At 43.3% G+C, this 17,831-nt stretch overlaps 1 protein-coding gene across 2 annotated transcripts in view; it reads left to right on the top strand.

Moving 5' to 3' along the window:
- Positions 1–17,831, top strand: part of cux2b (cut-like homeobox 2b) — a 101,411-nt gene that overhangs the window by 69,194 nt on the left and 14,386 nt on the right. For both annotated transcript variants that reach the window (XM_058635773.1, XM_058635775.1), the window contains exons 5-10: positions 10,672–10,812; positions 11,394–11,529; positions 11,828–11,910; positions 12,587–12,653; positions 16,000–16,048; positions 16,759–16,863. In XM_058635773.1, the coding sequence (XP_058491756.1) occupies positions 10,672–10,812; positions 11,394–11,529; positions 11,828–11,910; positions 12,587–12,653; positions 16,000–16,048; positions 16,759–16,863 (581 nt within the window). The remainder of the gene's footprint in view (positions 1–10,671; positions 10,813–11,393; positions 11,530–11,827; positions 11,911–12,586; positions 12,654–15,999; positions 16,049–16,758; positions 16,864–17,831) is intronic.

Raw genomic sequence — 17,831 nt, forward strand, 5'->3', positions numbered from 1 at the left:
GGTCGGGGAAAAAAATAATCCAAGAAAAAGTAATTGCTTCATTAAAAACTTAGCAGAAGAAGCAGTTATATTAAAGGGATAGTTGAGGTGGTTTTAAAGTGTGGTTTATGAAGTACTGACACACAAGAGGTGCCGTTTGAGAATGTTATTGGATTAAGTTATTAAATGACCTTGATATGTCATCAGAGATTAGAGATTTGAAATACAGGCTTCACTGATAATAACGGTGTATTATGCTTCAGCTGCATTTATATGCAGATTTTAGAATCGAGCATCATGGAGCCGCTCTGCCTTTTGTCATCAGTTCTCTTGTCACACTTTGGTCCTTAGTCTTGATTTGAACCTGTGTCGTGTTCACACTCGACCATCTTCTCCGTAAGTAAAACTCACCTCAAAGTGATTTCCGTGAACATGACAGTGAGTGGATTTCCCTTCAGTGGCTTCCACACAGTCACAACAATCGCTCTGCTGGGGAAACCTCTGGGATGTGGTAGCGCAGGAGATTGGCAGCGCGGATGTGCCGCTGACAAATGTGCAGAGATGACGGGATGTGGTCATGTCAACATGGAGCACGACAGGAAAGGCACAAAAGGAGAGTTTTTTGAATCAATGACAAGAAAGAAGTACTCAGTACTACAATGATACTCCTGATGACTAATGTGTCACGTTCTTTTTTACTGTCTCTGAAACTGAGTCACAGGAGTGCAGAACAACTGTAAACATGTCAGGTAAATGTGAGTGAGTGAGTGAATTTGTCTCGAGCATCATCTTTTATAGAAAGAATGGACGAGTTGCTCCGTTAATGACTTCCCAGTTTTATTGCCCCGTGTCACATCTGCTATTGTTACGACTCAAACACCGGACATAATATTGGACACGACGCCATTAACTGAGACTGATTGAGGTCATTTTTGAAGTGACATGAAATTAGGACTGCGGCTAACGATTACTTTAATTATTGATCAATCCGTCCATCGTTTTTGGTCCATAAAATGTCAGAATATGGTGCAAAAAAAAATGGTGATTGATATTTCATGAACCTCAAAATGATGTCATGCCTTATGATATAGAGCAGCAAAGAAACCCAGAAAAAGCTGAACTATATATATAGTATATGTATATGTATATATATATATATATATATATATATATATATATATATATATATATATATATATATACTGGCTTTGTCCAAATATTGGTGGGGACGCCGTCCGTACACAAAGCTACGCCCCTTGGATGTTTAGTTCGTCAGCTAAAAACACAGTCTGGCTACATTGAGCTGAACTGCTCCTGATGTAAGTACACGAGGCTCATTCTGTGGTAATGAACACTTCAATTCACACATTCATTCAAGTGATTCATTTAAAAACATAATTATTTCTGCCGTATGGAAATCATTTGGCCTACATCTTGCACAGTGGACGTGTGAGTGCCGTTCGTCCTCTGAGTGTCTGCAGCCACAGCACTCACAGTGTCAGTCTGCCATCTGTGTGAGGTCGGGATTACAGTATCCGGTGCCTGTTTGTCACTGTGCGTCTTGCTGCCGGTGTCCAAGGTCACGACTGCCCCCCCCCCCACACACACACACACCCCCAACCCTCGACTAGAATGGATGAGTCCAGGTATGCCGGAGGACAGTCATTTGGCTGCGGCCCGACTGCATTTCTCTCTGGCCCTCAAACACAACAGAGAGCACCCCCCCCCACCCAAACAACCGCTGCATCTCATGTATTTTTAATCTTTTCACAGATGCAATTATTCTTTACGCGCCGTGCTTGTTCATCTTAATGCAGTTATTACTATTCATTGTGGGAAGTTTTCATTTGAAAGCGCGCGTGTGTGTGTGTGTGTGTGTGTGTGTGTGCGTGTGTCGGGCCAATCAGATCAGGCCAATGAAGGAGTTAATGAATGTAAGAGGTGAATGAGGAACATGGGTGTGGGGGGGGGATGTGACCTGTTGTGCGGCACTGTCGTTAACATCTGCTCATATGTCAGTTATCCACTTTGCTTTGCCCACGACTGAATGCAGAGACACTCACTGGCCACTTTATTAGGTACAAAGGACACTCACTAAAGTGGCCCCCGCTGGGGTCTGCTGTGCTGGAGGATCCACGTGTTTTCTTTTCTCTTTCTCTGAGTTTCCTCTCTATCATTTCAATAACAGTGTACTGTATACTGTGATTTTTTCATTCATTCATTCATTTTCTAATGCTTTATCCTCCACATGAGGGTCATGGCTGGAGCCAATCCCAGCTGACACAGGGTGAAAGGTCACAGGGGTCACATGGACAGGTCGTTCACTCTCACACTCACACCCACGGTCAGGAGGTTTTTGGACATGTGAGAGGAAACAAGGACAGCCTATGATTATTATTATTATAATATTATTTTTAGTTAGTATACTGTATATATCAATATAATATTTATACACATGTTCACACATACAGTATTTGCTATGAATGTTCTGTCTCAGATTTGCAAAAATATTTCTGTGTTTTTTTGTCCATTAATTAGCTGCTTTCACAACTGTGGGAACCCCCCCCCCCCACCCCACACACACACACACACACACACAGGGAGAACATGTGACCTCCATGCAGAAAGACTGGGCTTAAACCCGGCTCTTCTTGCTGTATATCATCATATCCAGTTTACTGATCAGATTCCAGTGTGATAATGTTCCACATACGATCACTCTACTGCTCAATAGCAACTTTAACACAACAGTCAACTCAAAACAGGAATAACTTTTTGATGCAAGTGATTGGAGTGTTTTTCCCCCCTCTCTCTTCTTTTGCCTTTTGTGAGGCCCCTAAGCCAACATGTCAATCCACGCGAGTGTTTCATTAGTGCTCTATATTTTGATCCGCCTGTGACATCTCCCCATGCTGTGTACTGTAACTCCCACCCTGTCTGCAGCTTGAAAGAGGCTGTTAACACTGTTTCCCTAACAATGTTTATGTCACCTCCGCACGCTTTTGATCAGTGCAGATAAACACACTTCTCCATCGCTTTTTTAGAAAAAGTGGAAACTTCCGCCCGGATCCGTCAGGTTCTCAGTGATCCACCCGTCGTGTCTCTCCCTCTCCTCCTTCCAGGTCTCCTCCCTGCCACAGAGTGTGTGTTTGTGTGTGCGTGCGCGACGCGCTTCAGCGTCTGATTTGTTGCCACCTCCGCGAGAGCAGTTGAGGCGCTGTCGCCAGGGGCGTAGCCCTGAGACTGATGCTCCAGGTGTTTGCTCTTCCTCACCTCCTCTCAGCCGCACACACACACACACACACTCATCCCTCAGGATCCACCCGCTCCCCCTCTCCTTGAGAACGCGGCGTCTTTTATGTGTGAGCGTGGAGCTCACAGAGACTTTGTGAAGATTCTCATCTGAATACACCCTTCCAAGAGTGTGTGTGGGGTTGTGTATGGTCGTGTGTGTGCCAGGCCTCAGGCATGTCTGAGGTGTGTGTGAGTGTTGAAATGTTATGGCAACAGTGCTTGCTAGTGGTGACCACCGGTACTGCAGAGCAGAGGACTCAAAGAGGCAGCCTTTTTTACCACTTTCACTCGCGTTATGAGGGCCTCGCATATTCACATCGGATGTCTCCTTTGGCTACGAGATTATGTGAACAGAACACTCTGACCGTAGTAATCCAGAGTCTTTCAAATGCATAAAGAATAGCTGTCCTCTTTCAACCTTCCTTATACATAAGCAAGTGCCAGAAAGAGATGCCTGCGAGGCACAAGCGAGCTGGTTTTATTGTAATTGTGTGGCTAAGTACCTGCAGTCAGAATACTGCTGCTGCTGCTGCTGCTGCTGCACGCTTGTGGAAGTCTGTCGGAAAATAAGGGCGTATAAAATGTGATGGAAAATGAAAGCTCTCTGGGCGGGACGCGATTATGCACAAGTGATTAATAAGAGCAGTAATAAACAAAGGCCCAGGAGATGTTTGAGGTGCTTAATAATGCATTATGTTCATAAAAGAGCCCGGGCCTCTCCAACTGATCCCTGTGGAGTAGGAGACCCCAGAGGGAACCGGAGGAGAGTGTGCTCTTAAGAGACAGCAGCTGTGTGTGCGAGTGTAGGAATGTGTGGGATTCATGCATGTATGTAAAGAGAGCAGACTGCTGTATTTGACGGTGTTAATCTATACTGATTTTGTCTCTCATGTGCCATAAGTAAGAATGTGTTTTTTTTATGATTTTCCTATGATTTCAGCTGTTTTTTTGGATGTCATCAGCTCCACTTTGTTCATTTTAAACGCTTGGAAAAAAAAAGAAGTCTCCCTTTTTGATGTCACTCCTTCTCCGTCCTTCAGTCTGTCAAACAAAGACGTGGCAGCGCGGTGGAAAAATAACAGGTTAAGAAGTTTGTTTTGTTCACACACAAAAGGCAGCGGCGTCCTTCTTCCACCTACCTTTTTATATTCCTATCTTCTCACTCTGTCTGCCACATCAAGGTAAAGTGAGACTTCAGTTCACCGCCTGAATGCCAAATGCTTATTGGTTTAAACAGAGAAGTCATGCTCAAGAATTTGTGGAAGAATTTATTTTTTTGTATTTGAAACTAAAGCTTGATTTATCCTACATTCCATATATCACTTACATTGTCTATGGAGGTGAAAGTAAAGTGTTCTTTCAACCTAGTTTTGGTCCTTGACAACAATATTACAGCAGTGTTACTGTTTGTTGCAGCAGCAGTGGCAGCGGCGGCAGCAGCAGAGCATGTTTATGGACCTTGAGTCCACTCGGAGGAAAAAAAAAAAACAAGACTGTTTTGAATGAAAAGAAAAAACCTTGGAGCACAGCCTTGTAAATTAATTTGTTCGTGTTGTATGATGGGAACACAGCTGGCCTCATTAACATGCGCACAACAAATAATTATAGCTTTTTTTTTTCGCTCTTCAGCCAGCCAATGCTTGGCTAATGGGCTTGCTGGGTTAATTATGTCAGAGCATAATTACACAGGGCCCAGGGAGACATAATGGTGCACCCTGCTGCGCCCACACCGCCTAATGATGGTGTATCGCTGACAGGGCCAAGACGGACCGCCCCGACACACCTGCTTGTCTTGGCGCAAACCGCTCCGGTCCACCCCCTCCCACCTAGACACACATCCTGGACCGTCGCAGTGTCCTCTCAGTTCCACCCACACTTCCCCAGGAGCTGTCCAGCGTCTGAAACTCTCCCCATCTTCTCTACAGTATCTGCCTCCTGCTTCGAGAGGAGCAAGTATCACAGACGCGGCAACACCGTGACCACAAGGCGGCCGCTACAGGGTGGCAGCCTCATTATCCCTCAGCTGATGAAACTCAATAATAACAGAGCTGGGACTGTGCAAAAACAATTAAAACTCACGCTCAACTTTTATTAGCTATTAGCAACTTAGGGTTCATCACAAGCTCTGCCCTATTTTTGGAGTTTGGCTGTTTTCTTAAAGCTGCAGTGTGTAACTTTTTGTTGTTGATGTCATTATTCCGCCTCAGGTCGGTCGTCATGAACACAAACCACGCAACATTATTATTTTTTATGCTCCATATTTCATCTGAAAAACAGGCTCTGTTAAGCAGTACTGAGGGAGCGTTTGTGTGTATACAGCAGCAGTGCAGGGGCGGGTGGGGACAAGTAGCTTTTATCTGCCAAACATTGGCTTTTTTGAGCAGTAGAATTCACTGCTGAAACTTTTTGTGGGTGATTCTTTGTATTTTCATTACACTTGTCATCGTTAATGTGCCGACGTTTAAGCATAATTTTGATTTTTGTTATTGTGTCGCATGATGATCATTATGTGGCGTTAGCAGCTTACAAAAACCTGGGAATAATACACTTCAACTTTGGATGGAAGTCAGGAAGTGAAATAAATGAATAAAGAAATGAACGAGAGACGCTGTTTCATACACAGCCTGTATGAAACAGCTAAACTGGAACTCCTGCAAAGAGCAAATGTTGCATTAAAGGTCCAGTATGTAACATTTAGGTTATATTAATGTGACAAAAATGTACGATAATTCTTCATTTTTTTGTTTGTACATTAACTTGATTGAATGAATTGTTGTTTTTCATTACCCCGGAATGAGCCTTTAATATTTGTATCATGAGTCGCTTCATTCCATTCTGGACTATCATGTTTTTACAGCAGCCCACAATGGACTAACTTAAGACCTTTTGAGTTTTGATGCTAAGTGAAAGCTACGTCACAGATATTGTCACGTCAGACTTGATGTAACTTTGCATTCATTTGATTCCCTGTAGAGACTCAATGGTAAGAGTTGCTTTACATTGTTGACATGGAATTAATTATTGAATTATTACTTTGAACCGTTTAACGCAGAGCGTGTCGCTGACGGCATGTTTGCACCAGCACACAAGTGCTATCGGAAACAATTCCAGCGGTTTCTGAAAGATTAGAAGTTGCACGTCAAAGTGTGGTTAATACGGTAATTTCACTCGCACTGTTTCAGGAAGCCGGAGAATCAGCGTCTTTGTCACCTGACATAGTTTCCATTTTTTGGCCTGTTTTTGCACATTGAGAGACAAAGAAGCATTAAGAGACTCAAAAAAATTATGTTTTACATTTGTCTGAATAATAAATAATGCCAGATATTGAAAGTTATTCTGTAGAAATGGGCAAAAGCACTAAATTACGGGACATTCTCTGATCCTTTTATGGTTAAAATAAAAAAAAAAGTCCAGATGAACATTTTGAGGGTTTGGTGTTAAAGGGTTAAGACACAAAACTGAAAACACCTCTAATGCTGAAGCAAACTTAAGTATCTTTACCCTTTCTACCTTCATCTTTTTAATAACCTTTTACAAAACACAACAGTGATTCAAAAGGACACACAAACTGCTTCTCTGTGCTTGTTTATTTTTATTATTTTCCTTTTTTCTCAGAATATCTGGAGTGAAGTAGCCCTGACCCGTTTCAGAGGGTTTTATTTAGTGGTCACAGAGCGGTCAGACCATCCTCACAGTAAACAAAAAGAGAGAGAGAGTCTTCAGACTTTTGTCCAGATTCTGTGTCAGCATTACAAATGTTGCTGTTTTTCTTTTTGGAACCGAATGTCATTTCACCGCGAGGCGTTCGCGACATATAAAACAATAAAAACACTTCACATATGGATCCTTTGCACTTTCACATGCACACGGATTCACTGTTAACGGAAAATGATCCTGGAAAATTCTCCTTGCCTCGTTGGACTCGACTGTCTCTACGTTCCCAGACCTCAGCGAGTTCTTAATTATAACTGTTTAGAAAGAGTCAAAGCTACAAAAAACACCATCCAGGTTGTAATAAGCCATAAGCTCACAGCTCCTGAGCGCGTGTGAAGCGATGCGTTCACATTTCCACGATGACGTTATTGAATGTGAAGCTGTGTGTACCCTCCAGAGTTGGAGAAGATGATGTATTAAGTGTGGTGTGATTTATTAGCTTAAACGAGCCGCCGTTGCCCAATCAGTTATCATGACCTCAGAGCAGACATCCAATCACCCATAATTAAGATAAGAGATGAATTAAAAAAAAGAACGGAAGCGTTTATGTGACTCGCACGCTGCCCTGTCAGCTCGGCTCGTCTCCTGATGAACACTGTGACAAGTTTCCACTTTGGTTTGTAGGAAATTCCTCATACATTCAATTTATTGTCATAGTTTAGTGCAAAAATGACAAGAAACGTGCCCGATGATTGAAAGCTGCAGTGATCACTTTTGAATACAAACAAATGTCCATTACATTCAAAGTATTGTCAGAAGAGTTCACGCACGGTGGATTAAGCCCATCAGCTTGTGTTGTTTTGAATCTCACGACTCCAGATCCTTTATTTTCATAACCACTGATGAAATTCTTCCTTCTCAACTTAGCACAATAAATATACAACATGCAACCACAATGGCTTTTAAAAAGTTTATGAAGTATAGAATAATTGTAATACTCAAACTTTTCTCCAGTGACTTTGAAAATGCTAAATGATTTATTAATGGGTCTTATTTTTGTTTGATTTCACCCTGATTTGATAAAATTGCAATGGAAATGATCCAAATGTATTCATGCTGTAGGGTGCAATGCATAATGTATATATACAAAAATACCCAGCGTATATTATTACTGTGATCACCTGCATAGGTTACTGTATTCACTATATGGACAAGCATTCGGCCAAACTGGTGGCCCAGGGGCCACATGTGGCACATCTGCCACTGAGGTGATGGAATATAGACAGAATATAAGACTATATGTATTTGCTAAAATATTATTATTATTATTATTATCATTATTACATTAAATTACATATATTTAAGCTGTTTTACATTACAGTTGAATTAAGTTTTCTATTTATTTCTGTTTTTGTGCATCATAAATGTGTTTTTATTGTTAAGTGTACATCATTTTATAACAAAACAAGCACTTTTACTTTGCAATTCTGTCTAATATAATAGTGAATATCATATATTACCCACCCACTACCGCTTTTTTTCTCTAGACCAGCCCCCTCTTGACCAGACTAGATGCTCATTGGCCCCCAGGTCATTTGAGTTTGACACCCCTGCTTTAGGCCTCTTGTCTCCAATGAAGGACAATTTTAACACTTCAGCATACAAAGACATTTTGGACAATGTCATGCTTCCAACAGTGTGAGGAAGGCGTGGTGCACAGAGCCCTGACCTCAACCCCATCAAGCACCTTTGGGATGAACTGGAAAAGAGATTGTGAGCCAGGTCTTCTCGTCCAACATCAGTGCCTGACCTCATGAATGCTCTACAGAATGAATGAATGGACACAAATTCCTGTAGAAACACATGAAAATCTTTAGGAAAGTCTGTTAAAGCTGCAAAAGGGAGACCAACTCTCTCCTCGGTGTAATGGTCATGTGTCCTCGGAGTCTTTCACTCGTTCCTTCAGAGCTCTGTGCTAAAAAGGAAAGCAAGAGGAGTAAGTGGACCTCATTATCTCCGTCAATTAGTAGCTCTGTTTTCCAAAGTTCTCAGCTCTTTCTGGACTCTCCCTCCGTCAGTGAGTGCAGATCCCAGGCCCTGGGAGAACATCCCCCCGCTGCTCTACTTTGATGGGGTTAATTTTGTATACAGTCTTAAGTTCTATCCCTTCACTTTAAATTTGACTTGACTTTACTCCGCTGCTACTGATTGATAATCCTGGCTTGCCCATGTGTGAGAGATCCCTTACTATAATCTCTGCACTTTGATCATTAAAAGTTGAAAGGATATATGGGAAAGAGGCTGATAAAGTGATTTCTGTGACAGTGGGTCGATGGAATAGCAGTGCTTTAAGTCATCCTGTTTGTCTTAGAAGAGCGCTGCTCTTAATAGTGATGTCCCTCGTGACTGATGCAATATCTCCACGCTCGGTGTAACAACCAATGCCGACAATGCTCCACTGTAAACGGGCCTGGGAAAAATAGCTCAATCAATTAAATGGCCCAAAATGTTTTTGTCTGATGAAAATGCAGATGTGGCGAGCTGCAATGCGAGGCCAACGATTTCAACAAATTGCACTTTGCCGAAGTTGCGGCTCTCTGATGAGCGTTTATTTATCCGTGGCCCCCGCCGCCTCCGACTTTGCATTCTCCCCGCGACGCGTGGCAAAGTTTAAACGCCTGTGTGGCTCCAACTTGTTCTGAAAAAGCCACTTCAGTCGGTGCCCGCACTGAAGAAGGGATCCAATTGGGTTTCCACACAGAAGTCTAAGATGAGTGGATGAAAGCTGCGGGAGAAAAGTTTGTGCAGCAAAGCAGCGATTTTCCTCCTCTTTTAGAGTTTTGAAGGGCTGTGTGTGAGAGAGTGTGTGTGTGTGTGTGTGTGTATTTTTGTGCATGCATGGAGCTACATCCCCCCCCTCCTTGTCAAGGAGCTCCCCTGAGCTTCCCTCTCTCTGCTTTGGCACTAGAAGTCACCTCCTTTGGTGTTCAGCAGGCAGGTACACAACAGGAGCAGCTCCCTCTCTCCCTCCCTCTCTCCCTCTCTCTCTCTCTCTCTCTCTCTGAGCTGTTGAACTTTTCGGGAGGGGAAGAAAGGGAAGGGGAAGATTAAAAACAGCGCTGTGATGTGGAGTGCCGAGCTGCCTCCTGAGAATTCCTGGCATAATAATTTAAATGATCAAATGATACAGAGGAGACTTGTTAGCTGAGAAACAGCCTCCTAGTTGGCCCCATGGGCCCGGTGCTGCCGCGCATGCATTGCAAAACAGCTCCTCTGTTGTGTTAAAGAATCCCGCTTTTTTCTTCTTCTTCTTTTTTTTTTGTGCTCCCTTTTCAGGAGCAGACTTTTTCTACACTTTGCTTAGGTGCATACTTGGGTATTAAGACTGCGTCACAGTTCTCCTTCACGTCTTCTCTCTCATTCATCAGCGTGTGAGCAGACTCATTAGATGTGAAGCCTCTACATGTGACGGGGGTCGGAACAGCACTTGTGTCACTCGGTCCAGCCTGTGAACATTTCAAAGGCGCCTGAGTGGGGAAAAGTCTTGGAGTCATTCTTTGGAAACAAGTCTCAGTGGAATAGTCTGTTGAAACGGCGATGCAGAAAACTCTGTAAAGTGCTTCACACACAGTAAAACAGAAAAGTAGGAGTGTCTGGATGTCATGTGGATCTCAGTAGATGTTTTTTTTTTCTTCATAGATTTGTTGATGTGTCTGTGTATGTGTTGTTTTTTTCTCCCCACAGATCCAGCTCCCGTGCTGGAGGCCTCACACGCCCTGGAGGAAAGGCTACAGCAGCTTCAGAGTTCGGCCCCAGACGGCGAGGCCCTGGTACGAGAGATCAGCGGGCACTGGAAGAAACACTTGGAGTGCCTTGAAAAGACAGGTCAGGTCAAAAGCACTTTCACCACAGAGCAACTCTACTTAAATGCTAATGTTCCTTTAATGCAGGGCTGAAGTTGCTGCTGCTGTGTATGTCGACGAGTGCTCAGAGGTTCATTTAAATGTTCCAGTGTAAAAGAAAAGTTGGAGTGCAGTGGTTCCTCAACTACTGACGAAATGAAGTTAAATAAAAAAATAAGCACTTTGTTTTTTGAATACAAATTTGTTCTCTGAATTTCCAGGATCGTTCATATGATTTTAATTTTCTGGTTTCTTTGAACTTGTTTACCAAAGAACCCAGAATACAATTTAATATCTTTGATTATTTTTGAGTTTGGGAATCACTTACCGCTTAAACAAACAATCATGAAAACCACAGCGTAATCGCTAATGGAAATTATTGATAGTTGCAGCTGCGATAAAAGGCCGTAAAGGTAATAAGATGTTTCATATTTAAGCCCATAGTTGTTACAAAAGATTCAAAAAGTGGGGCTTTATCAGCAGCCTCGGTTGCAGCACAGGAAACTTTGTTATCTTGTGGATGTGAGGCTAAAAAGTTGGCTTTGACTTTTTCCTGCCATGCAGGGCTCACAGAGGACAGTCCTGGTGAAGCCGCCCACTCCAGCTCTCCATCCTCTCTGATGACTCCCAACAGCACACCCGCTCCTGGGGCCCCAGGTTCCCCACAGCCCAACTATCAGGACCAAGCTGAGGACCGAGGGTGAGAACCAGTCAATGTTCCATTTATATCTCTTAACCAGTTTGTCCCAGGTATTTCCCCCCAAAATATTCATAAGTAACTGTTTGGAATTATGAGGAATTTTTGTTCTTATAGTCATTCAATGTTCAACAGAGAAGAACAGTGAGCCCTAATATGGCTCCACACCTTCACAAATAAAAAAAACGGAGTTCCTCTTGTGTTTAGTTTCTCCTGATGAAGACGTGCTCCCTTCACAGATCGTAGCGTTCAGCATGTGGCCATGACGCAGTGAAGGAACTAACAGAGTTGTCTCTTTCAGGGAGGAAGAGGAGGAGAGCGCTGACGTTAGTTTGGCTGACAGACTATCAGAGGCCGAGGAGAAGATCAAGGGCCTGCATTCATGTGAGTGCTTTAAAAACAATGGCTCGTACAGTCTCTGTTGAATTTAATTTAAGCCTGTTAAACAGGCCGCACGCGTTTAATTGCAATACAGCGCCCCCTGCTGAAACACTGTCGCATTGTTTACACAAATGGAACAATGTAATATCACTTTCCAATTCATTCTCTAACTATTATAATAGTCCTTACATGTGATAATAACACGATATGAAAGGATGATTTTCAACTAATTCAAATGCAAAACAAGGAAAAGACACTCAAACTCAGCCATGCTTGACTATGAAGTTAGTTAGTTTAAAGGTGCAGAGTGTAGAGGAGCAGATACGACATGCATTCAATGACCCTTGTGCAAACACACTATACAGTACACTCCACTAAATATGAACTCACCAACGTCTGCTGCTGCCACCTAGTGGTAATAGATTCACAATTACATAATTTGAGTGAATAAGTGTATAGTTTTACAATATTACAAGCAATATTAATTATATACAATATTTGCATATTTGCATATTATTTATATAGTAATTTGTGAGTTCAATCGAATGAAATATTCTAAATATGTGTGTACTGAGATTGAATTAGGAGATGAATTTAGTCGTGTACTGTAAGCGAAAGGTCAGTGTTTGTGTTGGTGTGATTTTTCTGTAATGAATTCATCCCCCGTCTGTCTCCCCAGCTTTGAACACTGCACAGACAGAGCTGCTGGACCTGCGGTGTAAATATGACCAAGAGATGACGAAGAAGTAAGAGTCTGCTTCAGACTTTATCACACACAGCGCTGTCACACCGTTATTTTATAGCCTTAATAAAGTCCCTGCAAAACCCTGTTATGCTTTTAACTAGTATAACCCACACACACACACAACAAGGGCCTCGGTGCTTGAAGAACATCATCTAGAGCTTCAGGTGCAGAAGCTGCTTTTCCTAATGTTGCCGCTTAAACTCCAGTCCAGTGTGGAGCTGAGGAATGCCATTGTAAAGGCTGCGAGTGAGAGTGACTCAGCCACTAATGCGGGTCGATGAGAGAAGTCTGTGTTTGCCTTCACTGGCAGCTGGGCCTTGACAGCCCTCAAGAAGAATTGCTCCATTTAAAGATTGCTTCAGAAAACACTCTACCTTGTCCTGGTCTTTGAGCGCAATGTATCCACCGCACGCCTGAAATGAATCTGAGCTTGTATGAAGGATGTCGATAGACATTCAAAGCAAACACTCTTTTGTTTGGGTTGTGCTCCAGAGCACAGTCAGCCGCTGCTAATGGATTTTCCTCCCAGGCTTAATCCATGGTGCAATTGAACTGATGTTTCTAGACCCACTGCCATCCATTTTGTCGGGTTGGACACCTTTTTCAGTTTGGGCTTACCTTTCATGTGCAGCAGCCGCTTTGAAAGAGCATCTCTGCTGTGCAGTTTGTCACTTCCTGTGCGTGTGCGCCGCTGTGGTCACAGCACCGCTGACCCCCAGAGCTCCAGCTGCAGTCGTCCGTCCCTGACCCTGAGCCTCCGAACACGGAGCTCCTCTCAATTACTCTCACTGACCGTTTCCTCAATGTTGATAAGAAAGACTATTTGTCTGCTTTGGCTTGAGTAGTCCAGCAGGTAATCAATACAAAACATTTTCCGTACTGCACAAGTTCATTAAACGTGGATGTGACACCTGTTAGTGTTTGCTGTCAGCGGGGCGCCGTATATCCTGGCCTTATTGATGGGATGGGGCCACGAGCAAGACCCACTGAAACCAGGACTGCAACACACAACACTGACACAAATCCTTTTAGTCTGAGTCAGACTGATTCCACAAATCACTGTAGAAATATTAGAGGACTGAAGGCGGATGTCTGATGGAGTGCATAACAGTGCTGAGTCAGGGTCCCAGCGTCTCAGGAAACCAAAAGAACTCACTCACTGAACATTTTTTGACAATTCTACAGCCATAAAATCTAAATTTAACCCAGGAGGCCTGAGAATTAAAGCCTCAAGGAGGATCTCAAGGAATACTTTCCCCACTTTCAGAGTGAACAAAGACCAGTTTAACTGACTTCTTTGGCCCAAGTATCAAAGGACGCGCTGAAAGTGCTAGTGTGTTATCACTACAAATAAATGTAGCGTCATTTTTTGTTCAGAGGCAGAATAAGACATCACCTTACGTTACGTACCGCAGCTTTAAGGCAGTTTGTACAGTCAGGAGTAAACATGAAAGTTAGCGACTGCTCGGCTCAGTTTAATGTGAATCAGGGCAAAAAAAATAAGTGATATATTTGTGATTTGTAAGCGATATTTTCATTGAAGATTTTTGTTCCTTTGGTTTAAAGGACTGCTGTGTCCTGAAACTCCGCGCGTATGTAAATCAATCACAGCGTCCTCGTTAATTCCGTATCCATATCTACCTTTTGAAAACCTGGTCCCATGTGTGCAAATTGAAACTGTTGAACTTCAAACACACCTCATGAATAATCCCGCTGAGTCTCTGTTTAAATTAGACGACTCTAATTGTTAGATCTGTGGAGGGAAGTAAAGCAGGAGTTCAACCGCAGAAGATTTCTGAGGAAACAAAATCAGTGTGAGCATGTGCAGTGGGCTTTTTCTTTTTGTCCCAAACAATGAATGAGCACAGCTACGAATAAAGACCTGGAGATTATAATAATAATAATAATAATAATAATAACTTAGAGTAGAGATCATGTCAATGGTTAAAGTACGTCAGAGGTTTACATACAAGGTGGGTGTTAATGGCACATTAAAGATACAGTTGATGAACAGAACTTTAAAATATATGAGACCAAAATGTTTTGAGTGCTTTAGTGAACTTAGTGACTCTTTCTTATTACAGATGACAGTATTTAAAGAGGCTATAGCCCGGAAGTGCCAATTAATGCTGCGTTTTTATGTGTATCTGCGTCATTACCTCGTCTATGAAGCCATAGTCCATAACAATCAGTTCTGCCACTGGGGTTTGATTGTTTTCCTGAGCTCTATGATGCGGAAATGCACTTCCGTTGACTAATAACGTCACTGGCGAATTTCACTACTCCTCTAAACAGCAGCGCCTCCTAGTCCAGGCACACCCAGTGACGTACTTTCAACCGTAGAAGAAGGACTACTCGCTCAGCAGCTACAACGAAAGTAGTTCTTCTTCTTCTTTTACGGTTGAAAGTAGCAATATAAAGCAGCACACAGCACCAAACTTCACCTAAAGGAAGGAGCAGTGCCAACAATACGTATATTACAATTTTTACAAACCGTAAAACTGCCTTTTGTGTGCTTGTTTTGTCGTTTAGCATTAGCGTTAGCCGGCTACAGGCTAAGCTACACGCTCAGTTGCATGCGTGTGAGTTTATCATATCGGTCACCGCAACGTTATCCGCGCTACAGGCGTACTGCAGCAGTCTTTCACTTGTCACACTGTCTTCTGACTGGGATTACGGGATTACGGCGTTACTCAGTGTTTTGATCATTGCTAGGTGACAGTAGCTGCTCATTTGTAGAGGTCCCAGGGGGTTAGGAAGAAACGGGTGGCGGTGTTGTCTAGCGATGATGAGCTAGTGTTTAGTATTTGCTGCCTGTTTAAATAAAGGTGGGAAGTGAAATGACATTGCTAATGTGAAAACGTTAGCAAAACGTTGCTTAAATATAATGGCTTTTGTTTCTTGTAGTATTACAATGTAGTGACCAAGCATGTTCTAATTATATACATGTTATACGTATATAGTGGCAACGCTAAAATAACAGCTGCTCAGAGACAACAAAAAACTGCTGCTGTAGAGCTCCAGTGTCCCTTAGCAAACAAATATTTAGCTGTTTCTTTCTCTGCATTTGGTATCATATACTCATATACGTCACGGCTGACTGCTTTAGTTACATGTGAATGTTCCTGTATACGTTGAGGAAATAAAAATGGCCGTGTGTCTCGGAGCGTTTAAAGTACGCCATTAAAGCGGCGGTCATGTGTGAACTTCATTTTAGGATGAATGATGTAATTAAAGAGATGTGCGGCAGCAGTAATGGACCTGTGTGTATGTGTGTGTTGGTCACTGGAGAGTCGTGAGTGTTTCCTCTCACTAACCCTGCGTGTGTCTGTGTGTGTGTGTTCCAGGGCAGTGGAGGTCGACGCCATCATGGCAAATCTTGAGAAAGCAAACCAGGTGAGTACAGTCGCCTCCTGCACCTCTCTCTGATTGAGATGCTCCTTCGCTGAGGTAATCACTCCTGTAATCAAGCCTTGGCTTTAATTAGACTCTCTCCGTCCTGTGCACCCCCCCCCACCCACCCCTCCTCTTCCCACTTCCTCCCCCTCACACCTCCCTCCAATGAATGTGTGATTAGTGAGTGTAAACTTGATCCCCTGTCGCTGGGCACGCTATGGCAGCATGGCTCCACTCAGCAGAGAACAGGAGGCTACCGTGCGCGATTGATGCTGGAGCGTCGAACGCCGGGGTTCTTAGTTATCTCATTGCCTTGATTGCTTCCTATCCTGGTGATACCTCTTCTCCTCTGCTCCTTTCTTCTCCCCTCTGCTTCTCTCTCTCTTTGCCTCACTCCGCTGATGTCTGCCAGCAGCTCCTAGATAAATGTCCTCAAAACGAATCATTAATTAGCAGACTGGGTGTGACAGAGCAGGTAAACAGTTTTTGGGAATAAAGTGGGCCGACTAAGCAGCACCCTCAGCAGAATAAACCGGCGGCTGCGCTTGTCTGCGCTCTGTTTTTTTTCCCGCTCGGCTCTGAATTTCCCGTGCACAGGCGCCTCCTTTGATTAATGTACAGTATAAGCGCTCACCTTGATCATCTCATTAGCCAATTGATGTGGCTGGTGTTTGGAAATTGTAACACTGTGATTCCATTTTTGTGCACAGAGAGCGGAAATGGCTCAGAGGGAAGTGGAGAGGCTAAAGGAGCAGTTAGCCAGCAGCCATAGTGCCAGCACGGGGACCTGCCATCCAACAGAGGGCACACGCAGGGTAAGGATGATGTGGTGTCCTGTGTGTAATACGTACTCCTCCAGTGAAATACAGTATTTACTCAGAAGGTGCTTTGGACACTATAAAAACATATATCCTGACGGTAGATAGTAGAAATCCGTCTTGATCCGATCACAAGACCCTGGTTAGGAGGTGGTTTGAGGACACGTGGCTGCATTCCTGTTCATGCATGTACACAACCGTCCTCAGGAAGGATCAGGATTTTAACATATTCAGTGCTCATACACTAATTCACACTATTAACTTTTGAGCTTCACAATTTCATGTTGCAGCAGCGTGAGTAGAGCTTTGAGTCAAGCTTCTCCTGAGTGTTTCTTTGTCTCTCTCTGGTCCTGTCACTCATGCAAACACACAGATGAACACACAAACACTTCTGTACAGTCAGACACTTCAATAACATAATTTTGTCGTCATGACATCAGCGCGTGTTTGAATTAACAGCAGGGGGAGCCAGATCAGGTCTCATGTGGTCACAGGAGAGGCATCTATAGGGTGCATGTCACTGACAAGGCTGCTTATCTGACACAGGGTGAAAGGCAGGGTACATCCTGGACAGGTTGGCCGTCTATTACAGGGATAACATACCTATGGTCAGTTTAAAGTTCCCAATTAACCCAGTGGTTCTCAAACCTTTTCTGTTGGGCCCCCCTTTGAAGGAAAAAAAAATTCCGGACCCCATTTTTCCTGCTTTTACGGCATTCAAAAAGTTTCTTCTTGAAAAAGTCGAGTGGCTTACTGACGTGACTGGAGTGTCTCTGTCCACACACAGAAGTCTGTCGTCTTCATCTCCGGCCACATTCGCCGTGAATCCAAGACTGAGATACGCAGTCTTACGATTCTGTCGGATATGCGTCGTATTTTCTCCTCTTGGATGTTTTTAAGTGTTTAAGTAAGACACTTTTCCATTCTCGCTCCAACGCCAAAACATTACTTCGGACCTGAAAAAA

The sequence above is a fragment of the Solea solea genome, chromosome 8 (assembly GCF_958295425.1).
Source record: "Solea solea chromosome 8, fSolSol10.1, whole genome shotgun sequence".
NCBI classification, from domain to species: domain Eukaryota; kingdom Metazoa; phylum Chordata; class Actinopteri; order Pleuronectiformes; family Soleidae; genus Solea; species Solea solea.